Source organism: Anopheles merus, chromosome 3R, assembly GCF_017562075.2.
Source record: "Anopheles merus strain MAF chromosome 3R, AmerM5.1, whole genome shotgun sequence".
Lineage (NCBI taxonomy): Eukaryota > Metazoa > Arthropoda > Insecta > Diptera > Culicidae > Anopheles > Anopheles merus.
This window is the reverse complement of record NC_054084.1, coordinates 21,897,452-21,917,727: the sequence shown is the minus strand read 5'-3', so window position 1 is coordinate 21,917,727 and position 20,276 is coordinate 21,897,452. Positions and strand designations below refer to the sequence as shown.

The following is a 20,276-nucleotide window of genomic DNA, read 5'->3' as shown; positions in this document are numbered from 1 at the left end:
GCGAACTAGACACAGTGTAGATTCGGCTAGTTCCTCCAAGCTGAGATGATGATCCAGTCTGCGTTGTTGATGATTAGCAGGATTCGTGTTGTGTCGGAATCTTCTTAGCCACGCAACCAGACGTTGCAGTCCGGTGAACGTTGAACGGAGGCTAAAAGTTCGTTCGGAGCCACGGATTGTGCAGCCATGCAGATTGGTCGCTCCTCCAATTCGTCTGTGGTGAATTCTTCCTGTCGAGGTTGATGAGTGTTCGGCCATTCCTCTGATGGTTGCGCCAGCCAGTCTGGTTCGTGCCACCAAAGGTTTGAATTTTCCAGCTGATCCGTATCCATTCCTCGAGAGATGATGTCCGCAGGATTGTCCGTTCCGGGTACGTGTCTCCACTCCTTTCCGTGAGTGATGTGTTGGATCTCGGACACCCGGTTAGCAATGAAGGTTTTCCAGCGTGACGGAGTTGCAGACAACCAATGCAGGACGATGGTTGAGTCAGACCAAAAGATGGTCTCGACCTGAAGCTTCAAGGCTTCTGACACCTTCTCGTACGAGTGTGCCAGTAGCAGTGCTGCAGAAAGCTCCAGTCGGGGTAAGCAAACACGCTTTTGCTTACGGGAGTCTGCTAGTGGTGCCACTTTGGATTTTGCAGTGATGAGGTTGGTTGTCACACGTCCATCGGGGTTGGTCGCACGCAGGTAAATCGCCGCTCCGTATGCCTTCTCGGATGCATCACAAAAGCAATGCATTTGTAGATTCGTTGCTCGTTGATCGGTCAAGAGCCAGCGTGGAATGTGGATCGTTTGCAGCATGGCCAACTTCTCGCGAAACAGGAGCCATCGGTTTTGTAGTGCTGGTGTCAACGGCTCGTCCCAGGCGATCTGACATCTCCACAGCTCTTGAAGGAACAGCTTGGCTTGGATGATAACTGGTCCAACCAGTCCGATTGGGTCAAACAGTTTCGCGACATCCGAAAGCGCGTTTCGTTTGGTGATGATGTTGTCTGCGTTCCAGCGTGGGATGTTGAACACAAAGGCGTCGGTGGAAACGTTCCACTTCAGTCCGAGTGTCTTGATGATCGGTGACTTCGCATCCAAGTTGAGAATCGTCCTTTCATCTTGCAGATGCTGGGGCAGATGTTCGAAGATCTGCTTGTTGTTGGTGGCCCATTTCCGCAAGCAGAATCCACCAGAAGCCAGGAGATCGATGAGTTGCTGACATACTCGTTGACCCTCGGGAATGTTATTTACGCCGGTCAGCATGTCGTCCATGTAGAAGTCTCGTCCGAGGATGGTTGCTGCTTCGGGGTGGGTGCTAGCTCCGACCTGAGATAGCACTTGCAGGGTTTTGGTGGCCAAATACGGAGCACATGATGTGCCGTAGGTGACGGTGTTGAGCTGGAACGTTCGTATCGGCTCGGTTGGAGAATTTCGCCACAGGATTCGTTGCAGCGGACGATCGATGGCAGCTATGTTGATTTGCCGGTACATCTTCTCGATGTCTGCTACCAGGGCAAATTTCGACATTCTAAACCGCAATAGAATGGACATCAGGTCGTCTTGGATTGTGGGTCCGATCATCAGTGCATCGTTTAAAGATGTTCCGGTGTCTGATGCACACGAAGCGTCGAACACCACTCGGAGTTTAGTGGTAGTACTATCTGGTCGCACGATGCAGTGATGTGGGAGATAGTATGATGGTGATGAAGTTGTAGCATCGCTCTCGGCTACTTCTGTCATGTGCTGAAGTTCTGCGTACTCCTCGATGAATTGAGTATAAGCTGTCTTCAATGAGGCATTCGAGGATAGCCGACGTTCCAAGGCAAGGAACCGGCGTGTGGCTATCCCTTTCGAATCCCCAAGACGAGCCAGCTTGTCCTCTCGTTTCGGTAGCTGCACGATGAATCGACCGTCGGTGTCTCTGGTGGTGGTGGCTGCGAACTGTTTCTCACAGTTGCTCTCCTCGACGGATAATGTGCTGGTAGCTCGGCATGACTCCAACTCCCAGAATTTGCTCAGCTGCTCTTCGATGCTCGTACTGCAGACGTGTCCAACGATGGATGAAGATGGTGATGGTGCATGAACATTGACTCTACCTGCTATCACCCAACCAAAAGCAGTGTTTTGGAGTGTCACTCTTTCGTGGGATAGCTTGATGAGTCCTTCCTTAACGACGTCGTAGTACAGCTCTGCGCCGATGATGAGGTCGATCGGGCCAGGACTGTGAAACGAAGGATCGGCCAGCTGAACTTGACGAGGTATCTGCCAGCTGCTTGTGTTGATACGGGTTGATGGGAGCTCACGAGTGAGCTTGCTGAGTACGTGGAACTTTCCGGACGCTTTGTATTCACTGTCTAAAGAATGGATCCTTAACACAGCCGAATGTTGTGACGTCACGGAAACTTCTCCAATTCCTCCGATGCGATGATTCTCTCGCCGTTTCGCCACACCCAGCCGTTGAGTAAGGCGCTCGGTAACGATGTTGAGTTGTGCTCCGGAATCCAGCAAGGCACGTGCTAGATGACATCGTCCGTGATTGTCCTCTACTTGGACCAGCACGGTTTGCAGCAACACAACACTGTTTTCGATCTGGATGGAACAGTGGGTAAGGGACTGAGGAGGACAGATCGAACTCGTGGCTGGAGCATCCGACGCCTCAGTTGCTGGTGCTGCTTCATGCAGCAACGTATGATGCCGTTGTTGGCAGATCTTGCATCCGCTTGATGTACACTGTCGTAAACGATGAGCTGGAGAAAGGCAGTTGAAGCACAATCCTTTCGACTGTGCTAGTTGCTTTCTATCTGCAACACTCATATTGTTGATCAATTCACACCGGAACACTGAATGTTTTGAAATACCGCACAATTTGCACTTTTCGTTGTACGCAACACTATTCACAGCACTGGTCGCAGCATGGATGGTTTGCACTCGAGGGTTGCTGCGCATGGTGTCTCCGGTTCTGGCTCCGCTGGCTGGCTTGGAGAAAGACTTCAGTACATGGCAATGGTTGCGGACGAATTGCACTAAGTCTTTGTACGTTGGGATGGTCGTAGACTTCCGGTGAAGCTCCCAATGACGCAGGGTTGTTGGATCCAGCAGCGAACTTAGCCTGAACACCAGCAGCGTGCTCCATGCATCTGGTTTCTCGCCTTCCTTTTCGAGCATTCGTAGGTTACGCTCGAAATCGTCGACAAGTCGGCTTAGAGAATCTGCACATTCTCTCCTCAGCGGTGATATGCTGAATAACGCCTCAACGGTGGTTTTGACGATGAGGTACTTGTTTTCGTAGCGCTCAGACAACAGCTTCCAGGCTACGTCGTAGTTTTTGGATGTAATTTCCAAAGCGTCGATCACCGCGCGTGCGTCCTTCGTTAGCGACGCAGCAAGGTAATGTAGTTTGTCACATTCGGTCAGCTGTTCTGACGAATGTATCAGTGATTGAAACGCGTCACGGAAGGCAGGCCAGTCGCGAATATTTCCGTCGAAATGTGGTAGCACGATTTCGGGAAGTCTTGCACGCACCGGGACTGTCGTGGGTTTCTGTTCACTGCCGAAAACTGGGATTGGTGTTGTAGGCAATGGGATCTGCGATGCTAACTGGTACTCGATGTTTTTGCTTAACTCGAATACCCTGTCGTCGAACACGCCATATCGCTCGATTGCCTCCTGAGCCTGGTCGTCGCTCACAACGTCCAAGATCGAGTCGTACCATTGTTTATAGTCCAAAGCAAGCACCTTCACTCGGTCTGATATGGTTTTCAGCGAGTGAACGTCGGTGCTGTGTTTGACGAACATCTGTTCTAAACGGTCAAGCTGCCACTCCAGGTGAGTGCGTTGACGGTTCAATTTGGTGACGTCTGGAACGGAGCCAAATTCTCTGACGGTGGAACTTTGGCTTTCCTCCATGTCGTTGGCCGCTGGAACCACTTCTTTGACGGGAGAATGGTCAACGGGCATAGTTTCACTTTCTAACACAAACTTTACTTTTCACAAACTTCCCTAAACGCGAACTGTGGATCACTTGCACACTAATCCGGCTCGAAGGACCAAATGTTAATGATGAAGAGGAAGTTTTGAAAATGATGAAGACACGATGTTGTTGCTTTGAACTCTGGAACTTGACTAAATTTATTCAGGAAAAACACTCGCTTATATACTGCAGAATTCGGGAATTCGAGCTGCACTTGCGGGAATTCGAACTGCACGATACCGATCTACAGCAGTTTGCACTGCGTAATAGAATTATGATTAAGTTCTTTTTACACGTAGTCAATTTACTGGAAAGCGCCCTCTACCTTACGCTAGACGTACTAAGGATGACGCGTTACCATTACGCTTGCCGTAACACATATGATATTGACAATCTTGAACCATTTTTAAAATTCCATCAAAAGGGAAATTATTTTGCATTTCACAATTAGTATTGGAATTTTGATGTGTCAAATCAAAACAATTAGCAAAAGGAACTGTAAAATTTAGAATTTGGTAGATACACCAATCCGCGTACCGCGTATCTCGGGGACTGCCTGAATATATTTTAGAATAAAATAACATTAATGATCTGACAAATGATATCAAATAGTCTCAACAAAAATTTCATTTCAACAATTTCACAGTGTTGTGCCTTGAGTGTTTTATTTATTTGAGGCTTTTCTTTAAGGCTTACTATACTTATTCCACTTCTTACTTGCTACAGTGATACAGTACAACAGAACATCGAACCTGAAAACTGCGATATGCTACAACTCAGCCTCAAAATTCCTTTGCTCTAAACATTGTCTTCGAATTATCTATGCATGTAATGTTAGTTTTTTTTTATTTTAGAATGTTTTTGAGCATGTTTTTGAACGTGGGGGTATATGGTAAATACTGTAAACTTTTTAAATTAATTGCTCGAAAAAGATATTTAACATCAAAGTTTGAATTGTGATCGCACACTATATGACACAACAGCTCCATCTCTTATGGAAACATACATTAAAAGCTAACTTTCAATCACACACGCACACACACACACGTATCAGGCACACCGTAATTCATTACCAAAATATTTCCTCCCCCCTCAGGTGACGCTGAAGGAGAAACCAACTGACCTACATTACGTTGTGTTGTCGCCCGTTTGAGCGTAACTTTAATTAATGCGTCGCGTGTGACGAAACGTGTAGAGTGTTGAGTGATAATTAAAACTCCCCTGCTGCTTAGGCGGTGGTGCAAGTCATCCCACCGGCGAAATCAACACCGCGCGGCAACAAGCATTGCGATAGACCGGTATCGACCGAGTCGAACCATGTTGAAGGACCTCATCGCCACCGAAACGGTGGCACCGGAAAAATGTGCCGGATGTGGCAGTGCCATTCGCGACCGGTAAGCTGCTGGCAATTCCTTCCACCATTTTTTTGTGCGTTCTATCGATCTGCACATTAACCGTTGATCGCTCCACCCCTTTTCCCAGATACTACCTCCTCGTGGCGGACCGTGCCTGGCACAACCAGTGTCTGCGGTGCTGCAAATGTCTACACACGCTCGAAGCGGAACTGAGCTGCTACTCGCGCGAAGGAAACATTTACTGCAAGGACGATTACTACAGGTGAGTTACACTGGTGGAACGGAAGAGAGATGGGGGGAGGGAGGTTATTTCACTCATGAGGATGCGAAGAAACACTCATTATACGAAACATTTCAACAACCGTAACCAAAACGACCGGCCTATGCAAGACGCAGTGTGTTTTTCTTTTCGGTTGGACCGTATTATTTAACGGACGCATTTTCGCATGCGCCATTTGCACGCGCCATACAATTAACCGTAATTACGCATCTTTACCGCTCGCGTCGCGGGCGTTTCGTTGGGCCGCGGTTGGTCGCCGAACGCAGGCGAATATTTATCAAACATTTAAGGTAATGGGGATTTCTGTTGAAGGCTGTTTTTTATTTAGTTTCCCGCCGAATCGTCATAGCGTTTAACGAGCGGCAAGTGCATAAAGTTTAATTTGAAAATAACAAAAAATAATAAGAACGCAACGGTACACAAGGAAAGCCAACGGTTGAAACGAAATTATCCTGTCTCATTAGCCTTTCTTTAAAAACGTTGGTTGGTGGATCATCTTTTGGATGCCTATCGATCAATGTGAAAGTTGTGACCGGCGTCGTTTAATAACATGCCTAATTTATCTTACACATTTTACCGAGTACTTTTTAAAGCAGTTTTACTTTATTTTTAAATGGTTGTTATTGTTGATTAGTATTCGCCATTCAAATACATTTTTCTCAGCTCTTATTTGTGAAAGGTTTGACTAAGTGCCAAGTATTTGTTTATTTTATTTATTTATTTTTTGCTCTGTAGACACACAATCATGTTTGGAAATTATTGGTCACTATTGATTTGGTGACCTAAATATATACAATTAGTTAAGTCTACTTAATTCTAAGGCAGAATACCTCCAATCGCTTGCTTGGAACATGTTTGATAAATGACTGTTATGTTATTCTTCATACGGAAACGAGTAGTGATTATGATTATGTAATTTAATACAACAGTAAAATATCCTAGAATAGGCACATAAAGTAAGAAACCAAAGGCCACATCATGTTTTTTTTTACAAATTGAATGATATTCCTTTTATATGAAATATCATCTAAAGAGTGTTTAGATCATCTGCTGACATGATACCAGAAACAACGTAGGAGAATCAAGAAAGCAATCTTTCTGGAGCTGGTTTGCCAAGCTCTATTCTGTTACGAGAGGACAATAACTTTATACCAGTACAAGACTTTTTAAATGCCAATATAATGTCTTTGCCTCCAAAGAACTACTGGCATGAAACGCAAAGGTCACCGTACAGAATGAACCATACTCTTCATCTTGAAAAGTTCAAACGACGTCATACAAATGACGCAGTATTGAAGGCATCTTGCACAACGTTCAATTAACAATGCCTGTTTCCACGATACACACGGTGTCACTGCCACCCACCCACCGTTCAAAGCTCAATATTGTTCCCAATTTCCCCCTGCTGTGTACCCTCACTGTGGTGAAAAGAATCCGTCTTCATATTTGTCAACGAAATGAAGATGTCGTTTTGGGGTAATACAGCAGAAAAAAAGGGAGAAAATAATGAGGAGCTTTGGGATGGAGACAGCAAACCCGTTACAATAATGAAAGCAAAATATGCTTTCATACCTGGATTTTCCCTCATTTTTTTTTTCGTATTTTTCGCCCCTTTATCGCCCATCACAAACTCAATTCAATCAGATTTCTTCACCCAACCGTAACGCAAACCACTCCGAAACGCTCCGGGGACCAAACCAGCGATTGCCACACGTACCTTCGTCGGTTGAAATTCGAAGTGAATGCAAATAGCTGTTTGCGGTGGTGTGCGGATGGAACACTGGAACTGTCTCGGTGTCCCCGTTAGGGTGGGGTGAGGCACGGGGGGATGAGCACTTTTGTGAGCAAATAAATCCCGAAAAGAAAATGGAATACCGTGGCAGTGCTTTTTTGTTGGTGTTATTTTTATTCCTTTCAATCCCTCCTGCGCCCAACAGTCCCAACCTCTACTACCAGCAAGCTGTCGCGTTGTTTGAAAAGAGCTTGAGGATGAAGAGTATGGGGAGCGAGAATGGGAGAATATATATTATGTGCATATCTTATTTGTTGTTCAGCTTGTCGCGACATAGCAAGCGTACTGTACTTTCCCTGCACAAAAACAGTTCACTTCTGGCCTCGGGTTGGGCTTGAGCGGTGGTTTCAGGACATCTTTTTTTTTTTTGGGTTATGTTTTTTTTCAAGTGACTCAAGTTAAAAGAAGAGGGGGAAAAGATGCTTAAAAAATACAACAGCACTCCTGAAGAAGCGCTGTTCGGAGAAAAAGCAAACAGTTTCCTTTTTTTCATGCTGTCATGCCACCCGTCACACACTTGACTTGATGTTTGTGGTTGGTGAGCGCGATTCAACGAGCAGGGTATGTCTGTACGTGTACCTTCCTGTAGGATGTAAAAAGCCTCTGCTAATGGCAATGGTCACAAGAACACCTCAATTTGAAGTTGGTTCATTTTCTGCTCCATGAAGCAATATCAAACGTTTATGTGGTTCTACTTGAAGAAGACAAGATTGTTAAGTTAAGGAAGGGAAATGCTATGTTTGCTACGTCAGACACATCATAAAATAATTTTGCATAAATGAATCATAACATGCAGTTTATGAAAGTGCCATTTCATAGCAGCAATCTCGTTCCATACACAAGCTAAACGCAAAAACCTCCAAATTATCAATCAGTGCGCTGAATCCTCCAACACCATGGAGACGCCTGGTGGTCCAGCGATGCCACACAGGAAGGTCGCGGGCGTGCAATTTGCATGTCCGCCCTCGGTTCGCGGCATCGCGTGAGGATATCGTAGGCGGTACAATTCCTGGTACCGATTTGCACCTACGAACATGCGAGCAGCGAGCACGCTTCCGGTGGGTGGGTTCTCGCTCACGAGCACACCACGAACAGACCGTCGTCTCGCAACGATGCGAGGAGGGTGAAAGAACCATCAACACAATCTTTCATCAGTCCTTCAACCGTAAGGAGCTATAAACCTTCGTCTGGTTCGTATACCAAACGAAACTACATCATCATCATCATCATCATCATCGCTGCAGCACACGAAACACTGTACCATTTCAAAGACCATCCGCGGCTGCAAAGGCAACAGTCGAAACGCGAAACACAGCGTCCGAAAAGGGAACGCGCAACGAAGGAGCGCACAAGCGCGAGGACGACGAGCGATGGCAAGAGAGAGAAAGAGAGAGAGAGAGAGAGAGAGAGAGAGAGAGAGAAAGAAAGATGTGTGACCCAGATACGAGGGTGGTACGTGACAAATGAGAGAAAAACGTAAACCCCGTTTCGGGCAGTGGGGAGTTCGCCAGCAATCGAATGCACCGAATGCAGTGCTGGTGGCCACACGTTGTGTTTTCGTTTTTTTTTCTCCCCCGCTTTGCCATCTCAGCCAGTGGCTGTGGCCATTGCCATCTTCCCGCTCCCGAGCCACTGGGATGGCTTCACACCGGAGGTCTCTCCCAGGCTCCCGGGGCGAAAGAAGAATGGCGATGAGCTGCCATCGATATCCACGAAACCGGGCGAATGCATGACTGAATATTAATCCGCACCGCCGGCCGATTGTTACCACGTTCCGCGGCTACCTGCCGACTGATTATCGCAAAATCCGTCAGCGAGCAGCAGCAGCGATGGCGGTTGCTGCTGCTGCGGCTGCCACTGGCACACAACTGGTTAAAGCTCGAGACATGCTTAAGCCACCCAAACAGACGACCGGGGCCCACCATGCCAACCATGCACGTGCACGCGTGCAAGCGGCTGGGATTACCATAAAATTGCCGCACTCGAATGTTCGCTCCGTGCTGCCGGCCGTGCTGCCGGCAAGAACGACACGCCGGCCCCACAGCGGCACACAGCGGAGCGAAATTCCGGAACGGTGCCATAGTGCGAACCCACGTACGCGCCCGGGCCCCGGGAACGCGCGCCTCGTTCGAGCTGCGTGGCTGCGTGCGCACAACCATGGCCATTTAAATCATTCGTGGAATAGTTGCCGTTACTCACGCAAAGTAGCGAGCGCGAGCAGCAAGCGTCAAGCGGTAGCGCTGAGGTTTTGAGCAAGGAGCAAGGGCGTGCGCATGGGGTGAATGGAGGGATCGGCTGAAGACGGACCGATTCAGGGTGAGAGATGTTTTCTTAGTGGTAAAGGAAAGCGACTAGATGCTTTTGTTGTGCTGTTTGGTACATTTCCAACACTGTCAAGATGGTTTCTGTTGATTCTCGTCTTGCCTGCAACATGGTTTGGATCAGAACAATTGTACCAAAGTATTCTTTTTGCACAAAAATATTCTACTGAACCCTTTATTTTCTTAAAGTTTTATCAGTTGCTTTCTAAGCATTTTTTTTCATACACTTTGGATATCGAATTTGTAGTAAGTGATTTAATGGAAACATTTTGCGTTCATATTAATTGAATTGAATTTTGAATTGAGCTTTTCATTTTAATTCGTTAACCATCGAAAGGTGCTGGAGTGTTAGTGTAGGATGTTAGTGAAAAAAAAAATTTCATTATTGCATACAAATTAAATATTGCTGATTAGACTCAAAGTTTACATAACAATGATTAAATGTAGAGCAGAACTAGACGAATACGAGATGAATTCGAATACAAAACAGAACAAATTACGTTCATTACAAATGCCATCATTTCCACATTTCTACAGATGTGCATTTTTGTTTTCAAAGTTGAAAGTGTTATTAACTGTTTCAATTCACATTACAGCTTAAGATTAACAATTAATAATTGCACATAAAAAATTATCTTTTTTAAAATGTGTCTTTAATTTAAAAAAAATATCATCTCCCAAAAATTACACCAAAGTGAAGAAACTGTTTGTTTTTTTTTTTTCATTATGCTGGAGCTGTAGCTATTTACAATATTTACCACAGCCGTATGACACACCTCGCCTCAACTACTTGAATGCCAATTACTTGCTTTTATGGAATTTAAATATCATTACAGTTACCATATTACACTAATTACGAACAACTATGCCAATTGCGACTGATTGAAGTGTTAATGGTAGTGCCACAGTCTTTTTTAACTCTCCATGCAATGAACAAGTTGTGATGTTATGGCTAAATTAGGGCCAGTTACCTAGTCATATAGTAAACTATCTCTGTTCACTTTTGTATCATTTTGTGTGACATGCTCACTTTAAACATTTTATGCATTGTTTTACATTATTTTATTTAAAATGCGTTTTAAACAAATTTTGCGTTTATACTAAAAGGTAAAAATTAGACATGTACTCATAACTTGAAAGAGCATGAAATATGAATCCAAAAGATACAAAAAAAATCAAACTAAAAAAAACACACTCGCACAATTTTGTACAGCGTAACGCAATATTTTTGTCTTTATTTTTCTTACTGTTCTCCCTGTGCATGTTCCCTGCGAACAAACATCGCCAATTCGGTAACCATGGTGGCTACCAGCGACTGCCATGTTTCTCGATCGATTTTACGCAACAACCATTCGGTCCGTTGCGCATCGCGAGATCGGTAGAATTGATTCTCGTAACCGAATAAATTTGAGAAACAATAAAATAAAATTGTTAAAAAATGCATACCATCCACCGTCTGTGTGTGTATGTATGTATGCGTACGGGTGAGGTGAGCAGGATGCGAACCTTTCGGGCAACAAAATCACTCGCACCGGGGCTGTCCGGTCCCAACGGGACTGCAAACGAGCGCAATTCCATTCAATCCGATATCGGTAAAATGTTGCTGCTCGCCGGCAGTAGACACAAGGACACAAGCGGTGAAAAAGTAGGGGAGAATTGTCAAGAAGAAGAAGACGCTACTTTTATTCGCTGTCATGACATTTTTGCTTCTTATTTGCCATGCAGCCCCAATGCCGAAGCGCTGTCGTACAGTGGCTTTTTAGAAGATGGTTGCAACGAAACCACAACAGACAAAAAATGGTTGGACACAGTCCATGTCGTTTCGTCCTTCTCGGGGCGTCCCGGGGATTGCAATCGAGCTTACAAAACGTTTTCATTGCTTTTTGTCTTGCCACATCTCTACCCTCACCACAGTATGGCCTGCGACATGAATAACCATCAGACGTCCGTTTGGAGAGGGGCAACTTCCCTTTAGGTTTGCTGGCCCTGTTTCATCCGCGTCTTTCGGGAACGGAAGTGATTGTTGGAAGCAACCGACATGAACCGACTACGGTACACAGGCAGCATTTTCTTCTTCAGCTTCACAGCTTCGATGGTTCAGTGCAGCAACGATTCTGCTTTAAGCACGGCTCAGGTGACATCTTCTCGACCAAGTAGATCATCGCGACCGTTGCGCGAACCGATCGTCTTTGTGTCCAAAAAAGGAAAGCTCTTCTCGTTTCTTCAGCTTCCGAATCCAAACCAGAAGCCACTGGCCCGGGGCCGGCCCGTAGAGACACCATTGTTTGCAAAACAAGTCGTCCCGAATGGAGCACCAGGAACGGCGAAGAATGTCGATTGCTGCTTGGACATGCACCGTAAAACCCAGACACACACACACATACAAGTGTCCGGAGTGGACCGATAAGCACGCGGCATTGCAGGCGAAGAGAGGGAGCTTTGAGACGATTACGAATACGAATACAATGGCGAAAATTTCGCGGAAATTGTCCCTCGCAATCCCTGTCAACCCGGCTCCCCCCGGTCCATGGCGGGTGCGTTGGTACGCGCATGCGAGACGTATCAGCTGGAAAACCGGGACCGTGCCAACAGAGATATATTCCAGCGACAGCATTGAATCCTGAACATAGTTTTTTTTACTCTCTCTCCTGGCCCCGTTGCCTTCAATTGACGTATCGGCCATTGGAGCCCGGCTGAATGGACATGCATGATTTATCGGGTATTTTTGTAGCAAGTTTGGGCAACTGGCAAACTGGTGCCGCAGCATTGAACCATCGGAAAAGAATAAGAAACTCAAACTACCCACTCTTCCTAACCCCTTTTGCTGAGACTCCGTACCAACGGGGAAGCAGTTTTCGATTCAACATGGCGGAGGTCACGTTTTTGCAAGTTTGCAGCCAAAAGAATCATGTTCTTGTTGCATTTTTTTTTTTGTATCTATCTTCCACTCGCTTCAAATCGATTCTCCTGCGGGATGCATGAATCATTCGATCCGTAGGGCCGTTTTCCAACGCTCAATCCTTGTTTGGTGTTGCGTAGGGAACTGTTTTTCGACTGGAATGTTTGGCAGGCAGCCGAACATGTGCCCGCGTGCATGCGGCATGCGGTGCAGCAGTTTGTCGGTGGTCGTGGTCATAAATTTTTCAACACTTCGGCCAACCGGTCCTTCGGTGGTTCCTTTTTTGGGTAAAGCAGCACGGGCGCAATGCACTTTTAGCTCGATGAGCTCATGAGCTTCCGTTAGTCATCCACGGGGAGGAAAGTATCCACCGTGTGACCTAAATTGTATGGTCAAAAGGTAAAGGATTTACAAACATGTTAACATTATTTTAAACACTAAGACAAGCAAGTATTTCATTTCGACTGTACAATTATAGGACCTATCTTGTGTTTTAACAAAAGAGAATTTTATTTTTTGCAAAAGACTCAACGTCGAATTGAAATTACAATGTATGAATCACTTCCTTAGGTGTAAACTAATAAATAATGGGTGACAAGACAGCCAACATACATTTTCCAGATTCGAGTTGGGATTTTACGCGTTCAAAACCTAGTGTTACCAAATCGAAAAGAGTTTATGGATTCGAATTGTATGTACGATGTTGACAATCGTTTAACGTGTTCGAAAAATAGTGTTACGATGTTGAGCTGGCTTGAGAAACCCTGTAAGATATTTTTAGGCGAAAGCCTACAGTGACTGATCTTCCAAACGACGCATACCTTACAAAAAATCATACAAAATCAATCGAATTATAAAGTGCAGGACAGCCAGTAATTACTTTAAATTCGCGACCATGATTTTTGTGTCCAAGGTTTTTTGCGACCAAGACCATAGAGACCAAGAATTTTGCAACTAGGAACTCTGTGACCAAGAACTTTGCTACCAAAATCTTTGCGACCAAGAACTTTGCTATCAAGATTTTTGCAACCAAGAATTTTAGGACCAAACATTTTGGGGACCAATAAATTTACGACTAATAATTTTGCGACCAAGATTTTCGCAACCAAAATTTTTGCGACCAATAATTTTACGACCAAAAATTTTGCTGCCAAGATTTTAGTGACCAATAATTTTTGTGACAAAAATGTTTGCGACCAATAACTATGGGACCAATAATTTAGCGACCAATAGTTTTGCGACAAAGATCTTTGCGACTAAGAACTTTGCGACCAAGGATTTTGAGGAAAAAGATGTTTGGTTGTGTGCCACTCTTTCATCTATCTGCCGAAAACCTTATTTGACAATGGTGGACCTAAAATGAGATTTAGTTCGGTTGCAGTTTTGGCTGAACTGAGAGCATTAATTGAACTAACCGATATCGACACGCATTTCATGATAAAGGATATTATCTTTCAAAACTAAATAACCACAATCTATCTATCTCCCTCTCTTTCTCCCTCTCTCTCTCTCTCTCTCTCTCTCTCTCTCTGCAGGCACTTTTCCGTTCGACGATGCGCCCGGTGCGGCAACGGCATCAGCGCCTCCGACCTGGTGATGCGCGCGAAGGACCTCATCTTTCACGTCAACTGCTTTTCCTGCCTCATCTGTGGCCAGCTGTTGCGCGGCGGCGACACGGCCGGCATACGCGACGGTCGCGTGTTTTGCGGTGAGCACTACGAATCGGAGGTACTAAGGTGAGCAAAGGTGCTAGGTGCTCCTGGTGCTAGAACTTATTATCACGCCAGGATCGTGCCGTAGCGCTAGCTGGGATGGATTCAAAATTAACCGTACCGCAATCACTTTCAATTTCTTCCCTTTTCTTTCTTCCTTTTTTCTAATTTTGTATTTCCATCCCTTTCGGCACCCTTCCACCCCAAAACTCGCTCTGCTTAACCGCTGTTTCTTTGCATTTGCCTGTACGACTTCCATCGCCAATCTCGCGCTACGCGAACCGAACTCCTAACCAAACTCCCAAACTCCGATCGAACTGATAAACCCACGCGCAATAATGCTCCCGTATGAAACGAACCTACGTAAAATCGAACAATGGAATTGGCGCGCGACGCGTCCCGGGAAAATACAAAAACAAAAAAACGCTAATGTAATGTACCGAATGCCCTGCCATCCTTCCAACTCCAACCGCTCTACCCCGCACATTGCTCTACCGACCACCACAAACGCCACAGTGAACCCGAAACCATTTCACCGCAGTTTTTCCCCGTAACGGCGGCCGGCGGAATGGCGATACAGTCGTCGCAGAAAGGACGGCCACGGAAGCGAAAACTCGCCACCCCGCAACCACCATCCCAGGGCGGCCTGCTAGATCCGGCCGGTGGTGGGCAGCCGCCGCTCCATCCATCGCTCACCTGCCCGTCGCTACAGTCGACGCCAACGCAACCGCAAGCGCCTCAACTGCAGACACAGCAAACGACACCACCGCAGCCGCTCGAGGCACTCGATGCTGGTACGCCTCTCCGTTTAGGTAAGTGCCGTCACTGTCGGGTGTACGTGTATGCTCACGTTTACGTGTTTTTTGTTTTTGTTTTTTGTTAGCCCTTTTCTATGGTTATACCTTAGCTCACGCTTATTCTTATCAACCATAACAACAACAACAGCAAAAAGCCCCTTCTTGTGAGCCCTCGAAATGAACTCCTTCAGCATCCCACGGGGCTCAGATTTCGTCACCAGCGGCAGTAGTTTGCGGGGCGGTGCGTCCTGCACATCGTAAAATGCTGGCGATGTGAGCACAAGCGCTCGAGAGGTTCACTGTTTATGGAAGAAGGGTTGTTTTTTGTCGTCTTTTGTTGTTGTTCCACGCTCGTGCTTGTGGTTGTTGCCTTTAGCGTAATCTGCCTCGCCAAAGTGCCTGTATCAAGAGGCCACAACACTTACGTGACTTTTGGGAAGATAATGTGTGCGTGATAAAGCATGAGAAGAGTGACCGAGATTTCATCTGATTCGTTGCGAATTTCTGGCACCAGTACTGGTGTGATCCTGGTTGATTTTCACCACGTGAGAGTCACACATCTGGCCCGATTGCAAAAGTGCGTAATATAACTCATAAAAGGAGCTCTTTTTGTAGAAGCACAAGCATCCTTTAAGTTGTAACTTTTTGTTGATCTGACATATGATTTGTAGTGTCTTTTGGCCCCTCACACACCACTATTTAGTGTTTGTCATAGAACATATGAACACATTAGGCAGTTTATGTGTCCAAATAATATTATAATGGCTAAACTCTAATTGAAAATGACAATAACAGAAGCACTTCAAACAAAATATCCTAAAGACGGCGAAAACCTGTACAGTAAAGAAGTTTGCCCAGGATCTCAGAAAAAAATCACTTCTAGGTCAAATGATCTTCAATAACTTTAATTTGAGGAAACTGCTCATGACATTAAGGATATAACAATCTAAGAAATAGCAGCTATACATATTTTTTTATATTGCTATGCTTAACATAGCTGACACAATAATAGTAATAATGTACTCAAGAGAAGAAGAGAAATGAAGAGAAATTAAATGAAGAAATTTGAAGAGAAATTATATCTTAAAACCACTATACTAAACAAAGATCAACAGTACGTACTATCTTGTTTGGTATTTTTCACTTATAATCTTTTCTTAAGCTGGTTAGGGTTTTAGTTATTTTTAATAGATACATTAACCCATAGCAGAATGATCATAATTCTGCATATATCGAGTGGGTTTATGAGGTTTTTCGATTTATTAATAAATATACAAATATGTCTGGGCACGGATCACACGAGATTAACACTCATGATCGGTAACTGGTAGGGCTCATAATAGAATTTTCTCTCAATGACATGACATTATCGGAAGGACAGGTTTAAACCATGTTCCCCACATTATCTTAATTTTGATATTATGTACCAAAAACTTTAAACGCCTCGAAGTTTTAAATTAGAATAATTTCGAATAAATCAACAAGTCAGTCACACTATCAAGATGATGATAAATATAGCCAAGAATTACGAAGCCTACCAGAATCTTGAAACGTTCTGCAGATATCATCTGTTCTATTACAGGATACTCTAAGTCTTAGATGTCTATTAATTCTTCTTGAATATCACCTAGAATTTGAAACAAAGAAAAGGATATGTGTGAGCTAAGGAGACTGCATTTGATCATTGGAAGCGAACAACGGAGATCTTCTAGTGATTCATGAAAGTGAAAGATGTACACTTTCAACATTTCTTAGAACTGCTCTTACATATCAGCCTTTAGGGATCCCAACAGCAAACTCCACAACGCTATCGCGAACGGATGACGCACACGATTTGAAAGGTTTTTCCCACTGTAATTTTTGGTTCCACACAGCGATGAATCACTGCTATAAAGTAACCAACCATACGGAGGGTCGATTCCTAACCTCCCTTTTTTCCGAGCACTCCAGATTCACCTGGGAGCCAAGCTTCAAGGTGGCCGCCGGTTCACTTTAACGGGAACGACGCGGCACCATAAGCTGTCCCGCTGGAATTGCTTCGCAATAGCCACCCGCGAATCAGGGAAACTACCCACGAACCGGGCCCGACGGCAAACTCCAAACCGAGGTGGCGCCAATCCTCCTGGGAGGCAATCAACGCACGGTTTATTGCCCGGCCAGGTTTGCCATTTGCTTTGGCATTTCAATCACGTGTCAATCCCCGGAGCTCATATCCGGAGCCCACCGCGATGGAACTACTGTGCCAAAGATGGTTCGCTGCATTGCGACTGTCGAAGACGCTCACGTTCGAATGTGTCGACTCCATCCGAAGACTCTAAAGCCAAAACCACCCAGGTAAACACCGGATGTTGTTCATGCAGTGACGTGGATGTTGTATGAAGCAATTATACAAAAAAAACGTACGGACGCCATCACAAAAGCACACAGTTGCGTTCCTTCCTCTAAGCTTTGTTGTATCTTAGCCACCTTACCCTAGACGGAGTGTTTCCCTTGCTCGAGGGGAACAGAGGGACAGTAACAACCGTTTGTGGTGTGGTTAGGTTGTAATATCGTGCACCAAACATACAGCTCGAGGCGATCTGGTTTCCGGGCAATCACAGGCTCTGGGCAGACTGGGGGAATAGTCCAGGCCCTCGGGGCAACAGAACCATTTGTGGCCGGCCAGGTTGCCCATTTGCGATCCTTGGGGATGATTGGAAAGTTAAGTTGTAAGGTAACACGCTACACTGTCGCTACACCCGATTGGGCGGAGCGTGCAGTTTGCTTCCTTTTTTCTAACTTCCAAGCTGGGACATCGCCCAAGTAGTTTTAGTGCAAGGACTTGTGAAAAAGATGAAGAAAAATAGAATATGGATCTACATTGACAAACAGGATGACAGAAAATCTTCTAAAAATAGCACTACATTGGAAACAATATCCTGAGTATATCCTATATTTCATGTAAATTGCAACAAGAGCTGAAATCTCCAAATATGGCTTTATTTTCACAATGCTACAATACTACGGACAAACAAAAGGTACATGTACTATGTGACAATTTTTAATGATTCCAGAGCTTTTACCAGACGATACGCATTGTATTTCATGTTTGGTTTCTCCAAAACGGCATGTTTTGTTCTGATTAATTAGTTAAAAATGTGTTGGGCTAAAGCTGACAACTGATTTTAGGTTGTAAAAGAAGGCGTTTGATATTGCTCAAATGATTGATGAACCTCCAGCTGATGAAATCCAGCCTTCGAAAGGTTAGCTCGCTGTAACTTGTTAATTTTCCAGATACATGATACATTAACTCTGAACGAGCGCGTTGTTAAATCATGAATTTAAAGATTATTCTACGAGGTATATGAATCTGCACATACTGAATATATATCTAGGAACACATCATTCACACATCTTGGATCTAAGGACTGCCATTATAATACCGTGGCAATGGAATCTAACGCTGTTAATATTTTCTATATCCAATGATGCTATATTATCCACGTTTTTATGGCTAGAGGCATTGATCCCTAGGGCAGTGCTAAGAACAGTTGAGCCTTTCAATGTTATGCAAGACTCATCAACCGTTGGTCTGACGGATGACTGCAATATAATCTGAAATCCATACAGTTAATATAAGCTGTGCTAAATTCACAGCGAGGAGAGATGTATGTGTTTGGTGACCAAATGATTCATATGCCTCCAACCTGGTTAGTATAGCCCGAACCTCCCAAACGATAGCTTGATCGATGAAGCAATGATTCAAAGATAGCCAAGTCTATTAGAAATTTACAACGCCCTAGAGATAAAAGAAAATCAAAATAATTGGATTACATGCATAAAGGTAAACAGCTTGCAACAGTTATTTCCCAACCAACACTTAATTATCGAACCTTTTTTGGCACTCTCTTTTGATTAACACCTGTCCAAATTGAGGAGAAGTAAATGAATTCTTTCTCAACATGCAATCCACATACTGAGCCAGCTGATAATGCAAAGCAGCCCATTAAAAACTAATAAAAACACCTTAAACAATGAATTTCATCTGCATGGCTAATTAGGTCGGAGGGTTTTGCTTACCTCCATGATCGCATACCACAACCGATCGTACCGATACTCGTGCGGAGTAATTGATTTAATATCAGCTTGCCCACATCACGCCACTTCCCCATGCCGCCCCAAACGACTTCGACACGGTCGTATCAGTAGCAAATGGCCCAATTATAAGTATCCTCCAGGGTCATGAACCACCCTAGAGCCCCTCAGGGCGCTGCCCTTATCCCCCCAGAAAGCTTCCCGAAATTATTCTCGAGCCTGCGGGATGTTTTGGTCGCGGTGCCTTCGTTAGCAATTGGCTAACGCGAGCGCAAGCTTTCTTAGCCTTGCACCGTCTGAGTGGCGTTTGTTCGCGTGCCCACCACCTTTTGGGAGCAACTATCAGGGGGTCCAGAACTTTGCACGATCCCACTACACGCCACGGCACAAAGGGAAACCGTATAGAGCAGTTATGCTCCGGGGACATTAGCCAGGGGAAGAAAGCATCCCCCTGCTCGGCATGTTTTTTGTTTGCCGAAACGAAAGACGATACACCAGAGTGTGCAGAAACAATCTGGGTGTGCGGTGTGCTCTCATCATTAAATTAAAATAAATCACTCATAGGCCTGGCCCCATTATGCTAATGATTTGTGTATCGCGTCTTCATTCGCTGCCATAATTAGCTGCTGGGGTGACGGCGGTGGCAAACGACGGGATTCTCTCTCTCTCTCTTTCTCTCGCTTCCTCGGGATGCACTTTCGTTACGCAAGAGCGAAGCGAACGAACCCGAAACATGGGGCTGCACGACGAATGGACGACGTTGGGTAGCACAATGCACAATTTCGACACCATATATCAAAGCACCGATAGGCGCCTCTTGCTGAGCCTGTGGTTGGGTTCCGCAGCGGCACAAAAAATGAACCGAAGGGCCTCATAAGAATATCGCTTTGGGAGAGCGTAGCATAAACGAAAAAAAAAACAACATCACCGCGACCCTCGCTCTCACTGCAGCAGGGCAGGGAATATCGCGCAAAGTATAATGGCAAAAAATCAAGCGAAACGGTAGCAAACGACCCCGACAGCTTTCCTGGAAGGTAGCAACGTGTTGGGGCCGCGGAAGTTGGCTGGAATAGTTTGGAAAATAGC

The 20,276-nt window shown here is 45.1% G+C and overlaps 2 protein-coding genes across 2 annotated transcripts in view; one reads left to right on the top strand and one right to left on the bottom strand.

The window, feature by feature from the left end:
• LOC121597021 (LIM/homeobox protein Lhx9-like) overlaps positions 1-20,276 on the top strand; it is a 33,771-nt gene that overhangs the window by 8,740 nt on the left and 4,755 nt on the right. The window contains exons 2-5 of the mRNA XM_041922481.1: positions 5,057-5,354; positions 5,443-5,577; positions 14,143-14,343; positions 14,836-15,131. Of these exons, the coding sequence (XP_041778415.1) occupies positions 5,278-5,354; positions 5,443-5,577; positions 14,143-14,343; positions 14,836-15,131 (709 nt within the window). The 5' untranslated portion in view covers positions 5,057-5,277. The remainder of the gene's footprint in view (positions 1-5,056; positions 5,355-5,442; positions 5,578-14,142; positions 14,344-14,835; positions 15,132-20,276) is intronic.
• Positions 105-3,947, bottom strand: LOC121595553. Its single transcript, XM_041919599.1, has one exon. The coding sequence runs from the start codon at positions 3,945-3,947 to the stop codon at positions 105-107; it is 3,843 nt and encodes a 1,280-aa protein (XP_041775533.1).

Excerpts from the sequence above, each read along its gene's own strand:
- LOC121595553 (XM_041919599.1), bottom strand. The coding sequence starts at position 3,947 with ATGCCCGTTGACCATTCTCCCGTCAAAGAAGTGGTTCCAGCGGCCAAC.